This window comes from Rhynchophorus ferrugineus, unplaced genomic scaffold (genome assembly GCF_030347505.1).
Source record: "Rhynchophorus ferrugineus isolate W39M unplaced genomic scaffold, kcgeb_rfMv2 rfM1, whole genome shotgun sequence".
In the NCBI taxonomy this organism is placed as follows: domain Eukaryota; kingdom Metazoa; phylum Arthropoda; class Insecta; order Coleoptera; family Curculionidae; genus Rhynchophorus; species Rhynchophorus ferrugineus.
In genome coordinates, this window is record NW_027472580.1 from 45,130,747 (window position 1) to 45,151,939 (window position 21,193).

Consider the following 21,193-nt stretch of genomic DNA (forward strand, 5'->3'; position numbering starts at 1 on the left):
CACATTTTGTTTGGTACATCAGAATTTTTTCTAAAAAAATTTTTTCTTACATTTTTGTATTTTTATTTGATTAAAATAATTGAATGTAAAATTCTGGCAGGGTAGTATTGTAGTAACCTTGAGGCATATCGAATTTTACATAGTGAAATAAAGATCTACAAAATACCCCGAAATATAATCCCAGATGTTGAACACGGGCGGGGTGCCAGCAGCGCCAACTAGAACCCGATAACGAATAGCTGGCAACCCCGAGACGTTTATCTGGGATGTTATTGAAGGGTATTTCCATTTATTTCAGTACCCGACCATCGTTTGGTTTAGACGTGCCACCATCGACTGCCCAAGCCTCGTCTCCAGGTAACACCCTTGCCAGCCTTTTTTTATCATTTGTATTTTTACATTTTTATATTACTTCAATAAATAACGGTCACATATTGTAAAGACCACTGTTTCATTTCGTTTTACCTCCATTCACCGAGCCACATCATTTACCCTAAAAAAAGAATCAATAGAACTTCAAAGAGAAAACATTTTTTAAATATATATTAAGTATTAGTAGTTAGTTGAATAGAATATGATTTACATACATTCTAGTATATTAATTTTTCCATATTTTTTATATGTTGATTGCCATAATGATTGCAAAATAGTATTTATATTGTTATTATTATGTATATATAATATTTTTATAAACAAAAAATTTCAATTAAATATATTTTTTTAGCTTTCCCGCTTGTGGCACTTTCTGCGGTTCTGAAGTGTATAATTAAAACATTACTTTTCATATAGAGATCGCTTTATATGCCTGATTATTCTATGGTTTGGTTTATCATGTCATCGTAAATAGACTTACGTCGGAACAACACTTGTAAGGTGTGTATATTTATTTTGAAAATCTTAGTTCCGTTCGTGAAATACATTACGCCCATTTTATGGTTGGTATAATCCTCAATTAAAACAATCAATTCGATTAATGAAAGACCATTTTCGCAATGTGTTTATTCTAAATAAAAATATGTATACATAAATAGGTTGTACGTAAAATACTTTAAGGATATTGGATATGTTTGAGATAATTGACATATTTCGAAAGGACGCTATTGTGAAGGCAATATAAAAAAATGGATTACACATAAATATATTTTGAGTTCTTTATATCTTGAATAATCGATTGCAATTAAAGCTTTCGAGCGAAACATTACAACTTGAGACGGCCAAAATGATCTGAAATGAACAAACCTAAATAGAAACACATAAATCCACCTTATAATATGTTCCAACCTATTCGTCTTATTTATCTTATTTATTGTTACTTCTGATATTCCTTTGTTTCGATTACGGCCACATTATTTGGCCGAATAGTACACCAAGAAGTTTTTAGATTCGAAGTAGGTGTTGTTTTGAAGTGTTAAAATGTCAGAAGAATGAAAAAAAGGTCACTTTCAACACTTCACGCTATTAAGTAAGCTGGGTAAATTAAAATGTTTTCGTGAATTATCTTTAACTCGCCAGTTAGTATAAAATATAATTAAAACATCAGGATATAAAGTGTTATTAAAACATCCGTATTCCTCATCATTGGATCCAGAATATGCAAACATATTACTGAAAGGAACTTATAACAATGTTTATTCTATAATCCACAAACGGTTTAACAATCTAATGCCGACCATCAAATCTCAGCATATACTTTTCGAATTAGCCTTTTCATAAAACCGTCTTTTGTTATCTCAAACTCTGAAAAGTATTCACGACTAAACAGCCTAGAGTATACGAGGCTAAAAATACATCGCCCTTATTTAACTTGCTGCGGTAGGGCTGGGTCGTTTTTTTATCCTATAATAATAATATTTTCGAACCGAGCTGATTGAAATGAATTAAGGTCCATGCCGAAATATCGTGGGTGAAGGTTTGCTGAAAAATGTTGAGCAAATGTTTTGAGGCCATACAGTTTATAAAGAACCGTTAATGTAAAAATAATTGAACTCTATTCTTCTTTATGCTATTTAAATTGTTATGTACATGTATTGTACCTTTGATATTATTGAGTTATTCAGTGTATACAGACGTTAATCATGCAACGCTCACAATTGTATTTTTGACATTTATTTTGTTGTTTAATTTGAAGAAACTCGGTGCAGAAGCCCATCAAACACTTTCAGAAACTTATACTATGTTACTCCATCTTATCCCATTTTTGGATTTCACTTAAATATTTGAAAGTAATTATTTAAATATCAATGGTAAAAAAGTTAAGTTAATCCGTAGTTAATCAATCAATTGCTTTTAAACGTTTACATGCATAGAAAAATGAAAAGCTGTGATTAAAATTGGAAATGAAAAGTTTTAACATTGGGGTTTCATTTCTTACCAGAAAAAAAAGGTTTCTGTAGGATATTGTGTCTGACGACCGAAAATGGACTTACTACATTACGACATACAAATTACGACAATTAGCATTGCTAAAAGTCATGGATTCGTCCAAGAAAGCCATTCATATCATGACCGAAGTGGAATATTCATGGCCATAAAATATTGCCATAATATATGATGGTATTATTAAGGTGTAGTATGTTATGAACTGAAACCGAATTAAACTGTTACTGCAGATGTGTATCGATGTCAATTTTAATGGAAAAATTGAATGAGATATATTGTTGTATAAAATACTAGGAATAGCAAGTAGCAGACAAGTCATCTTCTTGCATGATAATGCTCGGTCGCACATTGAAAGAGTTTTGAAGAATACATTGTTGCAGCTCAAGTGGCTAGTCATATTAGGGATGCCGAAAAAACATCGATGTATCGATATTTTTGAAAAAAATGATATTTTTTGCTCGATACATCAATATTTTTCGATATTCTTCTCAAAAAAGTGTAAATAAAGATAGTAGTAAATGAAAGTATCCAACTTTTGGATGCAAAGTAAAATATAGATATGAAAAAGCTAGGATTTTTGAAAAAAGAGTATTGAACTTTTGTTTTGGAGTTTCTCTCTCCTGATCATCAAGTGAATTTTGCATGGCTTGGTATCCACATTGGTGTTCCCTGATATATCGATATTTTTTAAAACACCGATATATCGAAACATCGATACTTCACGGTCGACATTCCTAAGCCAGAGTCCTCATCAGACATATCGTCTTCAGACTACCATTTGTTCAAATCGATGCAGCATGGCTTAGTTGACGCAGAATATCGAAATACTGATCATTAAGAAATCAAAATCGTTCTTTTGAAACAGTATCCCCATGTTGCCTGAAAGGTCGGGAAATGTTGTAGAAATGGAAATATTTTGAATGAATATCGATAATTGATGTTGATTACAAATGATCACAATACATGAAAACAACTAATACATGCCATAGATAATGGCATATTTGGATCCTTCAAATGATATAGAATATACAATATTATACTATAGTTTCAGTACTGGATGTTTTACAAATATTTTGTCATAGTACTGTCACCAATAAATATTTAGAGCCGACTTGGTGGCGCAGTGGTAAAGGCGATGGGACGGTCCTCCTATTGCTGCGATAGCCGCGGGTTTGAATCCTGCTGGGGCACGGTCGTAAATTTACGTTTGCGATTGTTTAATATTTGTGATTGTCCTAGGCAAGAGTGTAAAATCCGACAAGGAAAATGATCCCAGTCACACTAGTAACCCGGCTGGGCAAGACCGGATGTCTTCTGGAATGATTTTTAAGTTGGTCACTCGCCAGTCGGTAGGCTTAATACTGAGGACCGTGGTTCGGAGTCCACGTTAAACTTTAGGCCCAGTCCAGATAAACCCATAGTTGGTAAAAGAAGACTTTAAAAAAATAATAATAAAAAAAATATTTAGACTTTTGTCTAGGAATCCGGATTATATATTTTTAATATTTATTTTGCACCCTTCAAAACATCTTCCTTGGACTCAATGTATTTGGAGTTGTTTCCAGTCTTCGAAATAGTTGTTAAGTTCGATTTTTGGAATGGCCAATCTCCTTAATATATTTAAAACGATAGCCTCGAAGTAGTTTTCACTTCAGAACATTAATTAGAAGTCCGAACTACGCCCAAGTCGAATGGTTGCGTAATCATATTACTTATATTTCTCATAAAAAGATCGTCTTACAAGAAGTGTAAATCATTACTTCTTATTGACAGTTTTGGCTGATGGAACGATCTTACAATTGAATTAATATTAATTATATCAACTTATTCATTATTCGATAATATTTTAACAAGTGGTACCTTTGTTGGTGCTATTTTACTGGAGGGTAAGAACGCTGCGAAACTCCCTTCCAGCATGTCTGGATTACCGCAGATGGCGTGGGATGTGTCACAATAGTAGGAGCATTTCCCATGGAAGCATAAATTGTCTGATGGCGAGACGAAGAATGTATTCAGCAAATCTCCTTCGGCCTTCTGATATAGTTCTGTAGTCATGTTGAGGAGACGTCCTGTTACGGGCATAGCTCTACGGAATCCCATTAATCTGAAAAAATAAGCAGTTCATTATTAATCTTGCTATCATATGTTATTATTATATGTTATGTATTATTATATTTTATTTAATATAATTTATTTAATTTTGTTAACTCGATTTATAAACATACTAGGAACAATTCTAATCATTTATAGTATTGGATTATCTTATTATATTATGTTAATTCCATAGAAGCATGACATACTCAACATGGTTGATATATTTTAAGTTCTTATTGAATCTAATAATGTTATTTTTAATAATATTATTATTTTATAGTTAGTAATTGTGTTTTAATGTCGATTAAAATAAAAATAAAAATAATATATTTGTGTAATCTTTAATTATAATTCTTAAATATTTCTTATAATAATGTTTTAAATGTTTAAATATATAATATCTGTACGTATGACAGAGTAAATCTATAAAGGTTTTAGGTTAAAAAGGTGTATGTATAAAAAGCAACGCAAAATGCAAAAAAATAACTTATTGCATTTTGCAAAGTAAATTTTAGTAACATAATCCGGTATTATAATATTTCAAATAGTTTCTTTATTTATTATTTTTTACAAAAACTGTAATCATTCATTGGGAAAGCGAGTAAAACATTTAGTTTCCAAAGCTTTATACACTATATTTTGCGAAAGTAAAATAAGTTCCTTGTAAAACACCCCGTAATTACATATTTGTTGAGACACAATGTCGATACCAAGAACACTACAATTCATATTGATTGCAGTGTCGAAAGTACTTCTTATAAGTTGCCTTATACATCTCCGCCATCCTGAGAGGTTACGTAACTTTCAAGGCAATAACAATCCAAAAAAGAATTAAACTTTTATAATGAATATAATTTTAAGTTTGACGAAACAAGTTCTATATTAAAATCGTGTAAAAATGGAAGGATCGTGCTGTGGTTTTGTGGTCGATAAGTTAAATTATATATAAATAAGTTTCTCAATTTTATCGGGCGTTATCAAAAAGTCCTAAATAATACAAGTATTACAACAAAATGAAACTTATTATTATTAGTTTCGCAATATCTACATAATGTGGCAAGCAGAGTGTCGTTATTTTTACTTACTGTATATTATGAATTATAGACGAGTCAATTGTTGATAAGTTGATATACTTATGGTAAAATAAGAAGCTATGAATTAGGTTTTGGTCTATTTTTTATCTAATAAAGAGCCTATTAGAGCAGATTAAAATAGCTATGTGCGATCTTGTTTTTCTACATATAGAAGATTGAGTGGTAGGAGTAACTCTATCAATGACATCATTCAAAAATCACATGAAGCATACGTAAATCGCACGATGAGAGTCTCAAACGGGGGAGCTCTATAAGTATAATCCATCGCAGGGTCTAGCATTTTATTTCCTGAAAATCATTACGGTATGGTAAAACCGCTGGAATCGATTAAATCATGACAGAAATGATTCAGTCCGGCAATGCTGCTCGAATAATTTTAGCGATCCGAAAAATTATCCTCAGCATAGAGGAAATCTGTAATTGTACCTACGCTGTAAAAAGGCGACAGTAAAAATTGTCCAGGTATAAGTTTTCTATCAATTGTTGGAAAGGTGTTTATGAAGATCACAAAAATGGAAGTTCTCTAGTTCTCTAGAAGTCATATTAGTACTAATTTTACTTAATTTTGTCATAAAACTTAAAGAATAGAACAATGCAAACATTTTAAAATGTATTAAACGTATCGACGTGTAAAAATAACAAACCATTAACCGTACTAAGCTCAATATTTGTTTATATAGCTTCTTTCAAAATAGACTGCCATATTTTCGACCCAAACTAAAATAGAACTCATTAAATACAGTAATTTTAGAAAAGTGCCACTTAACTATGTTATATATTAGACTTCAGTTATATCACTACGGTTTCAATATGTTACTCCTTCATTATTTCTTCTTCATAAGATATTCCTTCATAAGATATGTTTTAAATGTGCTTGTTAGGAAGTTTATTTTTTAGTTTATAACTTGAAAAGATACTAGCATAATATCCTCTTATAAAGACGGTGGCTCTTCACGAAGCTTTCTGTACAGATCAGCTTTAATTTTTTCATATTACTTATACTTTGTCTTAGGTAATGGTAACAGGTAATATTCTTAATTTATGGTTTTATTATGTCTACATCAGAGTGAAATTTCTACATATATAATCATTACTGTGAATTTGACTGTGAATGTTTGAAATCTCTTCAGGAATCTATAAATAGATTACTATAGTTGTATAAACATAAGAGTTTTACGGCATATTCTTAACATAATTTTCAAACAAGTTGGATTCTAACATTATTCGTATTTTCTTCTCTATCATAACTTTGTTTATTATGTTACTGGCTATACAATAATTTGATACTTTTTAAAAACGCTCAGACGGTACATATTATTTGAACAATAAACATTGCTTTTTAGGAAAAGTACATTACACGTAGCGGCGAAAAATGATTCACAAGACATTTCATTTTGGCTTGATGATACCACGAATGGAGAGATACTCTCTCTCGCGCAGACTCCAAACGATTCGTTCATGTCTGTACTCACCATAAGGTATATTCCACAGATTTCTCATCAATTTGGTATTAGAAATGAATATGCGACAACCAGTGCACAATTGAAAAAAACTTTCAGAGACGTACGTTCTAATGGTTTGAGATTCCAATAACAGCTTATTGGTTGAGAAGTAATCATGAGTAGAACCCCGAACGCCGGCTATGGATTGATGATGATCATATCGATCGTTTTTTTTACTTATTGATGCTGATAATTATCTTTAATTAAATAAAATATATAACATCTTTATTACATTATATTATTTACACGATTAAGAGTTTTTAGAGAGTTGCCAAATATTTTTTCTCTTGATAATTATAGCGAATGGAATTTACATGTGAAATGGAATGGAATAAAATTGCTTTGATTTTGAAACGTTAAAATTTGTGGTTATTTCTTTCAAACAGCTACTATATTACTTAATTTAATTAGTGTCATACTTGCATTGTTTAAATTTAAACCTGTGAAGTTAAATTGTAATCTGTACAACACGATTTTTTGCTGTTGAAAAATAAAAGCCGCATCCCGGGCTATTGGTATACGCGCTCTTAATTTCGGACATAATTAAACTATAAATATTAACAGCGCCGGACCGGACAGAAGCTGGAATCAATTTGGCTCAAGTGAAAAAGTTAAATCCGCACTGAATTATTTACGCTACCGCGGTGGCTCTGCTTTGGCCATTGCCGTTACTCATCGTGATCTCTGGGGCTCTCCTTCCCGGGACATCTCGTTGGGGGGAGGGTTTGGCGGAGTGCCGCCGCGAATTTTCCATCGGTTTCTTTCGCGACGACGACGCTCGACTAATTAGCAGTGATTAAAACTGAAAACTTCGTCTAATTTATTCCGATCTTGTATACGAGTTTTTACGAAAAAGAAGGATCAATTAGTTTACTGCTCTAATAGAATTGTTTAATTTATTCGACGCACTTCAACTGCCAAATTTAAAGATCTAAAATGATTTGTTGATCACTGATCAGCTTTTAGTTTGTAAAAATATTACAAATTGGCTCTGGTATATTAGAAACCTTATCTTGTTAGAATTTATATAGAATGCCGAAGGTATTACCGTACCTTCTGTTATCTTAAGAGGTTAAATTCTGATTTATTGAACAGGAAGATCTATTCTTTGCATATCAGACTGAACAGATGATTATAGACTCAAATGTGGAATATCATTGCTTATCTAAGATGCAATTGCTAATTGTAATTTTAACAGAAAAGTTAACAGTCTTTCATTAAAATCTACATCGATAATTGAATTAAAATACATAATAGGTATATTCATTGATCATTTTCCTTAACCTATCGAAAAGGAAAATAAGGCTACAAGTTAAATGGAAATATTGGAACAAGCAGTGGCTCGGGCCACATTAGGATCTTCAAAAAGGATTATAAGTGAAAATGTAATATTTATTTTCAAAGAAAGTAAATTGGGAAGTTTGAAAACTGAAAATTATAACAAATGTTTCTCCGTAGATTCTTTTGAAATCGACGATTATGTGCCTTCAAATTCATGCGGGTAAGGACCCGATAACATAACAGCAAAAAGACTAAGGACTAAGTGTATATGTGGTAATATTAAAACCAAGAATTGTTACATATATTTATATATTAATCAGCTTAGCGAAAATGTTGCCTCCCTTTTTGAAGAAAACGGGGGCATATGGAGGCATGAAATTTTGCTTATATGCAGGAAGAAGTTTTAGGCTTAATATTGTTGTGTAATATGTGCTACAAATAAATATATTCCAATCAAATCAAAAACGCCCAAATCAACCAACCTGGTTTAGCTGTCAGATAGATGAAACAAAATATAAATATAAATGCCAAGCGGGTGGTATTGTGTGCTAAGCTCTTGGTGCCTGATAATAACGTTCTGGGATCGAATCTCGCTGAGAATAAGGGTTATTTTAAGTTTATAAAGTAAAATAAAGATAGCGTTTGTTAAAATTAAGTGAATGTTTGGTTTTTACATTTGAAACGATATTAAAACAGAAAGTGAGTGATTAATATATTATTAAACGAAAATATTTAATTTTAAGGATTGTTTTGTGTTACTTTTTTTGGCAAATTTGGATAAAAAACGACTAATAATAGTATAGTCATGTAAAATTATGTTTTACATTTTTTGCAGAGAAAACAAATTAATGTAACCGCTTTATCAATAGGTATATACAGTTGTGCAAGAAAAACCCGACATAAGTGAAAATTTTATCTCAAAATAGATTAACAAATTCCAGAATAACAAGAATCACCTGTTTTCTTTACTTGTGTTCAGATCTTTAAAATCATTATATTGATTTAATTTGATGTCTGGTGAAGAAGCAGAAAAAAGAAAAATGTTCTTGCTTAAGGACTGTAATTAATTGATGGCTAGGTTATTAAGATTTTTCTGTAAATTTTATAGCACAATGCATAATTTAAAAGCACGAACACTGCATGTAATAAATAAGTTAATTTGTATATCAAGAGTTAAAATGAATATTGCATAGAATATTAACACTTATAAAATAGTTCCTTAGAATTTTAATTGGGACACTTGGGATATAAGACAAAGTATAAAACAATAGATAAATTAAAACTATAGAAGACAAACTAAATATGATGCTATCTGCAAGGGTGAGATCGAAGAGTGAAAATAAATAAGCAAAAAACAATGCAATTTGATTTAAAATTTAGGTAAACAAATTATTCTTTTAATCAGCCTGGTGTATTTAGTGTTGGTTGTTATATATATTTTTTTAGGATTTAAAATGAAACTAACTACATAATTTGCATAGATAGAACGCATAGGACAAATAGAAGAAATTATGAATGATTAACAGTACATTTGGAATCGTTTTAACGCGTTGATAAATATTAAGGTGTTATTTTGGTTATTTACTTTATGGATATTATAAGTTTTGGAAAATAAATAGTTAATTTAATGATTGTAAATATAATCTTTTAATATATATTTTTAAATTGTAAAAATAAGTTACTTAATTGTCTTCCTAATTGTTGTACATTTCTGATCTTATATTGAAAATGTTGCGAAAACCAACAACATTGGTAAGACATTATTTTTAAATTAGATCTTTACTATGAGAGAAACATGATTAATTGAATAAATTGTGTTCAAATTTCGACCATAGAGCGATCCCTAGTTTTAATTATTCTGTTATTATGTTACATTATCTAAACGTTATTTAACGGTACTAGAGCCTATTTTAATTCGTTTGTATGCGAAGCGATCTTTAGACTTACTTTTTACTTTTAGAAAAGGAATGTACAAAAACATATTTTACGAAAATTCTCATTCGGATGTTATGTTAGCAAATGCTGATAAAACGATTTGCAACATCCTGAGCAAAGGCAATGCAATAAGAAAAATAATAATTAGGTGTTGCTTACTCTGGTGGATGAAAAAGAAAGCATTCCAAAGGGAGAAAATGAAGCATTTTGTGTTGCTATATATAATATGGATAAAGTCCGATTAAGTACCTATTAAAATATATGAAAAGAAAAGGAGGTTCCGTAATCGGCATTGTAATATGTAGTTACTATATTCAGTAAATTCAAATATTGTACAATTATAAAATAAGTTATCAGTTTTAGATTACATATTGTTTTTTTATGTATTTTAAATGTTTCATATAAATGTTAAGTAGTATTTAGTTAAAATGTTTTTCTAAAAATTATATTTTTTAACTTCCCCCTGTAGTAAATAAACCCACTTGGTGCGCATACAAGTGGTTAAGAGATGTGAGAATCCAGTACTTCGACTTCAAAATAAGTGAGTGTTTAACCAATAATTTAACATCGATCGTCATCGATAACATCATCGATTCTTAGGACGCTATAGGAATATTTTATGTACTTCCAAACAAAAGACGTGATGTAGAAATCCTGAAGACATTAGCTATAATATATCCTAAATAACAGTGAAAGCATGGCATCACGTCATAACAATTACTGTTTCAGTCAAATTCACGCTTCGAGTGATTTTTTATTTGTGATAATAGACGGAAATGAACGAATTCCTTCCCGTATTAATTTTGAGAGAGGAAGGACTGATCTAATGTTTCATTCTCTGTGCTGTATAGATCAGTATATTTTAAGTAATTTTAAATTGGCAAGCGGCAGTATGAAAAAAAGAAAGAAATAATGAGCCCAAATATATTTCATAGTGTTTTAATATTAGGAAAGTAACAAAGACATAATATTATAAAAGTAATTGGTTTATTTCTATTCTATTTTGTTCCAACGTGTGCTTACGAATGTTTTTTTTATAGTAGGTATTCCTTCTTGGACTTTCTTTGGGAAAGAGCAGATATAATTGTTGGATCCTATTATGTTCAAAATAACAGTTTCGGCTTGAATTATGTAAAATTATTTTTATATTTTATGTATTTGAGTTGATTGTAAAGAGGAGTCGAGTAATGATCACTAAATATTTGTATCGTATTTTCTCAATCAATTGTTATCAACCGTTTAAACATAGCACCCTTTTTAAATTTAATAATAATTTTATTTGTCGTTAATCAGGAATATTTTAAGATTATTATTCGTTGAAACTTCAATAAAAGAAGTTTTAACATTCAAACAAATAACGACAGATTTAGAAAATCGAAAAAGTCAACCAAAACACCTAATAGTTGCTAACATAACATAAATACAATAAAACTTTTATTTAAAAAGGGTTTGGTAGTTATTGTACTATAATTTTTAGGTTCATCATGGATTAGGTTTTTCAATGATTAGGTATACGTTTACATTTTATTTAGTAGTTATGGATACTGAAAATCTTTAGTATTTATTTAAGTTGTATTGTACTATTTATAATCATTATGCTATGTTATTTAAAAATAGCAATGAATATATTAAAACACGATAAAACATTAGTGGTGTATTATTCCTTTTTACACATCCACAGAACATTCAGTATAAACGTAATTCTTTTTTCCTCCTCTTTTTTAAAGTTATCACGTGAATGAATACATCTCTGTCTCGCTTATACTATCATTTATTATCTATCATTAAGTCCTTTCCTATCTCACATTTTATACAGACAAGAAGTCGTACATCTTCGTCTGGCATCACGAATGGAAAAAAACAGTCGAACCGTGCATTTCACTGAAAATAGTAATTATTATTTTCAGTCGCTATTTTATTGACTATCGACTGTTTCGACTATTTTGCGACTATCGACTGTTTCGACTGTTTTCAGTCGAGAGTTCCCAACGCTAATATAAATCTATGTAAGCATAAATTCGGCACATTATTTTCAAGGTCATGGCTAGAACGGCATAGCCAGAACGTTAAAAACTAGTGGAACCGAAAGTACTTGATTAAAATAGTAAAAATAGTAGTAAAAGTAGGAAAAAATAGTTTAACACGTTTGCTGCCGATAACGAGCTATCGCGTAATGTGTAGCTTTCACCGGACGCCAATTACGCTCCAGCGCGTTATATGAGCGATAATCTTTCTAAGCCTTGTATTTAGTTCGGCATTAGCAATGTGCCCGTATATATATATATATATATATATATATATATATATAACAACTAATTCTTATATATATATAACAACTAACAGTTAATTCTACAACGCCTTAATTATATCCTATAATGCCCATTTTATCTCGCGAATAGTGGGACCGAAAATAGCGGCTGAAGATAGAAACAATGAATAGTAAAAAATAGTCAATTACAAAATAGTCGATAACGTTATGACGCTTAGACGTCATAAAATAAGGTAATATGAGTTCACTGTTTCATTAGATAGACTATAGTCTATAGAAGAAATAAACATATTTCATCACTACTAGCATCCCATTCGTTATCTTAAGATCCTCTGACATGACACTTTTTACTTCTCAAAAAATTAGCGGAAATTATTAACATAATTTATTATGTTAATTATTTCCGGATACTAATTTACGATACAACACAGTTTCTGATGGATTTTATTAGGAGCTGTCCCGAAATAAATTAACGTTTGCCAACAGAGAAGCAAATCCGATCGAAAATAAAGAATATTTAAGGCCCGACCGCCGATCGTTTATTAATTTTAATAACGCGGCAGTTCACCTTGCGCCGTAAATCTTCTTAACTTGTTGGCGGAGGCAGCCACGAGCCCCGATGTATAGATTTTCTAAGCCCAGGAGTATAAATTAAGACCCAATGAAAAATGCGGTTATTTGTCTCGAGAAAGAGTATTTGTCTTGATACTGTTTATAATCATCAACGTTTAATATAACTACCCTTCTAATGTTTAACAAATTTAATATTTGTCTCATATACCACAACGAGAGAACAAGGATACGTTGAAGAAACCAGTGTTTAAAAAGGTAAGGAAATTTTGGTATTCAGTTTATGTATTATAAACAATCACCAATGTTTACCTATCAAACAGCTAAATAAACACTATCTACTTTTATGATTCAGTATAGATAACTATTTCAAAAGATACTTCGGGTTCATCAATTTCATTTCAATTTCATTTCAGTTCAGTTTCAGTTCATTCAATTTTAACAAAGCAGATTGTTACCACTAGAGAGTCTTGATATTTCTGAGTTACGAACCTAATTAATTAAGAGCATAACTTAATTAAAAATGTTAATGTATTAATCTTAATTACGAACGTACAGAGCATAGACAAACTGATTTCAACTCTCGACATATATACAATATTTATTGATGAATTAGATACGTAGCCAACATTTGCTTTTAAAACGGCTGTAATCCGTTGCGGAATACACTCGTAGAGTGTCTGCATAGTTGCCAACGGAATGTTATCCCATTGCTAAAACCATTGCATAGAATAACCATAGAAAAACCTATTACCAGTGATTTTGGAGGTTAATACTATTCTCTATGCTTTAAAACTCCCCATAACGATTAAATTAAGTTGAGGTCTTGCGATTTGCTGGCCAGCAAAGATGTTTCATAGCATTTTGATGCTTCTAAACCCAAGAGGGAACTTTTTTGTCTATGTGCATGGACGTATTATAATCTTGGAATATGACAGTGTTTGGCAGTAGCATGCTCGCCATATTCAGAACATTATTATTGAGGACGCCGAGCAATGTGAATGAGAAGACTGGCTGAATAACACGACATTAACTTCTAAATCTGAGCGGAACCTCCCCAGTGCTGGATTGTAGTAAGCAGCCTTCTTTTGAGGTTTTCCGTACATAATTCTCTTTAATGTCCGCCTGTCTGTGCCAGTTAATTTTAGGTTTCGCCCACCATTCCTTTTCGCCTATAAAATTTAAAAATAAAAACTTTTATTTTCCATCATAAACGACACTGCCTGGTCACTTGTATTATAAAGTAAAGAAAAATCTTATGTGTAGACATCTCGCTGATTCCATCACCCAGTCTAACAAAAATACACCATTCTTTATTTTGAACCGACAGGCCATATCGGCCGAGTGATGAAACATATATAGGGTAGGCAATGTTTTAGAAGGTCATATTATTTCGACTTTATCAATACTGCCATGTTTAACATAATCACATACAGTGTCTAGACGGAAAGTATTGTGTTCGTAATCGACTGTTGCATGTGGCAGTGTCGAGAAAATGTTTCTATTCTAGCAGTGGACTTTTTAAGTGACTACTTCCCTTGGTACCATATTTAGTTGCATTAATGGTGTCACCAGATCGGCCACCATACTTGACAACTATTGAAAAAAAGTAGTTCAAATAATATTGTAAATAAATAAATACGTTTAGATAGGTATTATGCTAAATAGTCTGTATATAGTGGAATATAAAATACTTATAGTAGGTAGGTTAAATAGGGTTTTTGTCTATTTTTATTTAGTTATTACAACGATTATTATGAACATATTTTATTTTAAAATGTTTTTTTATGTTAAAAATCTAAATAAAGTTTAAAAATAAAGAATAAAGTTTGATTATTTTTAATTTTGAGTGTGTTCCTTATTTATTTTTTGAAGTTGGTTCAATTTTTTTGTTAAAAATATTTTATTTTTATTTTTTTTATTGTAAGATATTTATTCAATAAATTAATAAATTATGCAGTTATTTTGTTTAATATTAAAATGGTAGGACAAGTAAAGGTGTAGCCCGTATGAAGAAAATGATTGAACTATGAGTGAAAATAAAGAGGGCTTCAGGTCCCGGGGTGTGCTACCTCCGTTTGAGAGCTAAATACTTTAACCCACCCCATTCCACTAAAGAAGCAGATATCTACAACATTTCTAAGAGGTATTATGTATTATTATATGCTATTATATTACGGTCTATAGTTAGTGCTTAAAAAGCACACTGAATTGTTTCTGCAGTGAACGAATTCCGATTTTCTGTCACATCAGATCAGCAGTGACATTATACACAAATATCTGATTATTTTAGATAAAAAATATGTGAAAACTTTGAAAATTGACCCACAAATGACAGAGAAATCGGCGAACATATATTAAGTATATATATAAATAGAAGGCCTCCGCAAAAATGAGTACCACTTTTTGCAACTGATGCAATTTTTCACATCTCACTGTGTTATATTAATATATAATATATTAATAATTAATTATATTAATAATTTAAAAAGAAACTATTTTGATATTCGATTACAGTAGATCACTTGCTGAAGTGATCTATTACATGTCAGGATAGTTATATTATATAACTGAATTTATATAACAATACTTATTGCCCCCGGGCAGATTCTTGACGTTCTAGCAGATTAATAAAAAAAATATTCGACTAAAAATACGGTTGCGAAATTGTAGAAAATATATATGAGAAAAAAACTATTTGATTCTGAAAATGTTGCTGGGCGTGAATTTAGAAATGGTGGTTTTGGCTGAAAATTAAAATAATAATCAGCTGTTCTGGAGCCATCCGTTGAAAAATATAATATCCAAGAATGCTACATTAAAGATATTGGGTGTTATAATAATACGCTTTAAACCAGTTATTAAACATTGTTTATAAAATTTTTAAATTACCAAAATAAAGAGAACCATAAGTTAATTAAAAATATATTAAACTAAATAAATAATTAAATTAAATATATTATTACAATTATTATATTGTTACAAATTCAATTTTAGATTCTCAGATTCTCAGATATTCTAAGATTTTAGTAAACAAACTGAAGAGGTTACTGATCCTGCAAGATAAAAAAAAATTAACGGATATTGATGGGAGAAATCTAATGTTATTAAGGGAATATTATTTTAATTTAATCTTGAAAGTAATTTCACACTTGACGTCATCTTTTAGAAAGTAAAAGGTTATAACTCTATGGTAATTTCCATCTTCCTTTTGCTTGTAAATTATTCAGGAACACGTCAGTATCCTATGTCTAACTCGGTTATCCTTCGGAACGACGAATATCGTTCTGAAACTTATATTTCGTTACCAAATCTGGAATCTCGTGAAATATTTTTTTTTCCATGGTTTATTGACTTCGAGTTTTTGTCAAAGTAATAATAAGAATTGCATGGATATTTTTAGAACTTACGATAGTTTAAATAACATTAAAACAACTAAATTTATTACTCTAAGTTTCAAAATGATTCTTATAAAAATATTGGATTATTTATTATAACACTACTTCAATCCAAATGATCTAGCCGTTTTTTAAATTGTTTTAATCTAGTTTTTAACCATTAACTAATAATAAAAGCTTTATATATTACTTCCTTTTTTATATATATTTTAAAGTCTCCTTTTACCAATTATGGGTTTATCTGGTCTGGACCTACAGTTTAACCTGGGCTCCGAACCACAGTCCTTAGCATTAAAGTCTACCGACTGGCGAGTGACCAACTTTAGAAATCATCCCAGAAGACATCCGGTCTTACCCAGCCTGGTTACTGGCGTGACTGGGATCATTTTTCTTGTCGGATTTTACACTCTTGACTAGGACAATCACAAATTTTAAACAATCACAAACATAAATTTACGACCGTGCCCCAGCGGGATTCGAACCCACAGGCAGCTCAACAGTAGGAAGACTGTTCTATCGCCTTTAACACTGCGCCACCAAGCCGGCTTTATATATTACTTTTTTAATAAGTACCATTTCAAATAGAGAATTAATAGTATCGTGACTGAATTTCAAGATAGTTAAAATGCTCTATAGCATCAAGCCTTGTATAATTTTTTTCACTTTAAAATGGTCTTTTTTAAGTTGGTACAATATAATATATTAATCAAAATATGTTCGATGTTGGTTTGGCAGTAGTCTGACAGTCGATCTATTTTCGCATTTCTTTAGCATTTCGAAACCGTGTGTCAGCCCAGACATGTTGCATAGATCTGAAGAATTGGTAATTAGAAGGTGATATGTCTGGTTAGTTTTTTATACGCTGGGTGCAGCAGAACAGTGTATACATACATAGTGAACATATGCTGCAACATGTGTTGCCACGGGCGTTGTGTTTGTCTGTGAATGTTTTTATTTTGGTATTGCCATGAAATCACTTTCTTTTGACTTTTGCTGTATGTATTATACTAGAGAGTGATCAACAGAGTATACTACATTTTTGTAACTTGATAACCAACTGTACTAGCTAATTCATCGCTAAAGTAGAATTAATAATGCACAATGAATCATCTACTTAATTAATTAAGTAATATGTTCACATATCAGATCACGTCTAGAACTATAAGATAACCTGATTACTTTTTTTTTGTCATGTATTACCTATTATTCGGCTGAGGTTGATTAGAAGTAATAAATGTAAGCTTAATATAGTTTTATGTCACCGTTTGGTCGTCTCTCCACTACCCTTTAACATTGTGGAAATATTTAAAAGGAGGCAGACAGTCCAGATCATGATGATGATGATTGATGCTATATTGTTGCCATGTAATATCGTCGAGTATGACTTTTTTAGATGATAATAATCGACCGCTGGTAAGCCTCAAATATGAGAATTTCTCATTCTTTTATAAGCATCGGAGCATATGGTGGCTTTTTATTGTAGATCCTCCTTTATTATCAACGCGTATGCGGTATGAATCTGTTGGAACCACAGTCTTTGGTATTAAATCTACCAACTTAAAGACTATTACCAAAGCTGGTTAGATAATACTTAGAATTTTTTTACAACAGTTTTAATTTACTAAAAAATATATGACTGAAAAATGAGTCTAGACTTTTTATGGTACCATGTATCATAAATATTTATCACAGTATTTCTAGATGAACAGATACGCTTAAACTTTCTTTTAAATTTTTTATATTTAGTAGATAACAAGAACTGTCTGCTGCTTTCTACTTGTTTTTGTGGCTATTTGATATCAATACAAAGTAATCAAAAGCGATCTTTTTGATGAAAATTTACACGCCCAGGAAAAAAAAACGTAATTGCAGCTAGGGGATATTTTCCAAGCACCATTTCCCATGCCAATTAGGTGAAACAGTATCGGAGTAAAGCTAATGGACTTTTAATTCTTATTCTATCAGCTGAATATATCAGGTAATTTCACTGACAAGCCAGATATGCTTAGCTTTTGTAAATTATCAACTTATTTAAATATAAATATGTACACACTAATTAATACAATTAAAGTAAATATGAAATTATGATGATTGTTATCTATAGGAATATTTTATTAATTATTATTCCATTACTCAAGTATATGCTCATCTATAATACGTATTCATTATTACTTAAGTTTAGCTTTAAATCGGTTATTTATTTGTATACTATGTATTTTTTCCAGTGTTTTTTGTCAGCTTTCAAAATGTATTGTGTGATTCAGTTTGTGGAATTTTCTCTCCAAAAACCAATCCAAGACAATTCTTTTAAACCAATTTCATTTAGTTTAGAGCATAGCCAAAAGTCACGAGTTCAATGAATGAAACAGGCTGGTTGCCGAATAATACGAAATCTTCAGGAACCTACGCTGTGTAAGAAATATCTTTCTTGAGCATAATGGAAATGTCTAGAATTATAGGCATATACATCCGGGCTCTTGAGATGAAGGCCATTAAGCAAATAACTCAAATAATATTATTTGTAAACAATTTAATCCATCGGAAGAAATTCATTATGGGGAATATCATTTAAGTCTTAGTATATTTTGAAGTTATGAAGTATTTTGTTTTATTTTAAGAGAAATTGGTTGTTCTATCCCAGCTGGGAAGCTTATTCTTATAGATACATTGTTGTAGTATTGTTGTGTTACAAATTTCCATAGTATAGCCTGTACTGAATGATTTTTCAAATGATGGTGTTTAAAAATTCCAATACTTTACAGATGAGCAATTGAACTACTACAGTTAGCCTTTCGTAGTCATACACCCTAAACAACAAGCTTCCACCTAAATTTCAGTTTGCTAGTTTACGATAAATTTAAATCGCCTTTAGTCACCTTACACCCTGAATTACGATGGATATGCTAGGAATTCATAGGCAAGGGATGGTTTTCAAAGCATGATTGTTCCCTAATTCTAATAGTTAATGTTAGTAATAATTTAATCAATCCACTTTTGGTGACCTTACAGCTTGAATTGCGATATTTTTGCTGAGGTCTACTTAATTGTGCCACAGAATGCTGAAACACGCATTTGAAATACGAAACACCTGAGGTTTATAAACAAAAACTTTTAATTTACTTTGAAGCTTGTAACTTTTTAGGAAGTTGTCACTTAGTGGCTCGACAATAGATTTTGGTACAACGGACATGCTTTATAATGAATAATAATATGATTTTCATTCATTACTATTTGTTATTTAGAGGTATAATACCTATTGCAGCCGGCTTGGTTGGCGCAATTGTAAAGGAGACAGGACGGTCCACCTAGTGTTGCGATAGTCGCGGGTTCGAATCCTAGTGGGGCATAGTCGTAAATTTATGTTTGTGAGTGTTTAACATTTCTGATTGTCCTAGGCAAGAGTGCAAAATTCGACAAGGAAAATAATCCCAGTCGCGACAGAAACCAGGCTGGGTAAGACCGGATGTTTTCTGGGATGATTTCTCAGTTGGTCAGTAGCCAGTCGGCAGACTTAATGCCGAGGATCCTGGTTCGGAGCTCACGTTAAACTGTAGGTCCAGTCCAGATTAACCCTCGTTGGTAAAAGGAGACTCTAAAATATAGACAAAAATACCTATTACATTAATATTTCTACCAAGTATAACCCAGAATTATTTTATTATAAGTTTCAATTAATAAGTTTAGTATTTATATATTATTAAATAGTAATTTTATTAGTTAATTATTAAAATTATATACGTGCATTATACATTATACAATTGTTCTTAATTTCTTTAAAACGCACCATAGGATTTTCGGTGCTTTTTCAGGTTAAATCAAAAACTTGGTCTAAGTAAAGAAACGAGAAGGAAAAAAAGCTTTTCACAAGATTTCAGTTCTGATAACGAAATATAAGTTTCAAAACGATATCCGCCGTTTCAAAGGATAACCGAGTTACATATAGAATACTGACGTGTTCCTGAATAATTTAAAAGTAAGAGGAAGATGAACATTACCATACAGTTATAGCATTGTAATTCTTAAGAGACGACGATGAAGATTAAATTAAAATATGAGTTGCCTAATAATATGATTTTTTGAGCAAAACATTTACATCTTAGTTTACTGAAATTTTAATAAATTTTTCCTAATAAGTTGTTAAAACATCACAAAAGCATTAAAAAGGGACTTCGAATCCCTGGAATTTAAGGATTTCCTATCGATAATATATAATATCTTATCTATTGATTTTTAGATTTATTGTTGTTGTATTTGAGCTACAATATTAATTTTTACATTAAAAAAAATTAAAATGACGATCTCTTACTTGAAAAACTGCAAGACAACCGATCTTGTAAGTCTGGTAAACGTTTTTGTTATCTACATATATTTTTATCTTCATATTTCCATATATTTTACATATCTTTTTTTGCTTAAAAGGGAAAAGAAAAAAACATATTAAATTGCCTTCTAATAAAAAGTTCCTATAATTTTAGTCGTAATTTAATTCTAATACAGCTGTTGCTGTCAATTAGCCAAGAATCAAACAATTATTTTGCAATATGAAATTAATTATCTTTCATAAAAGAAACTCTTGGATAGCCTTAAAAATAGTGGTTATTGATGGATAATTTTTTGGAAAATAATAATATAGACAATAATTCACAATAAAGTTGTACAATTTGTGTACAT

General features: G+C 30.7%; 1 protein-coding gene across 3 annotated transcripts in view; it reads right to left on the reverse strand.

Annotated features, from left to right (window-relative positions):
* LOC143206852 (extracellular serine/threonine protein CG31145) overlaps positions 1 to 21,193 on the reverse strand; it is a 558,035-nt gene that overhangs the window by 121,910 nt on the left and 414,932 nt on the right. For all 3 annotated transcript variants that reach the window (XM_076419660.1, XM_076419661.1, XM_076419662.1), the window contains one exon: positions 4,240 to 4,483. In XM_076419660.1, coding sequence (XP_076275775.1) covers positions 4,240 to 4,483 — 244 coding nt within the window. The remainder of the gene's footprint in view (positions 1 to 4,239; positions 4,484 to 21,193) is intronic.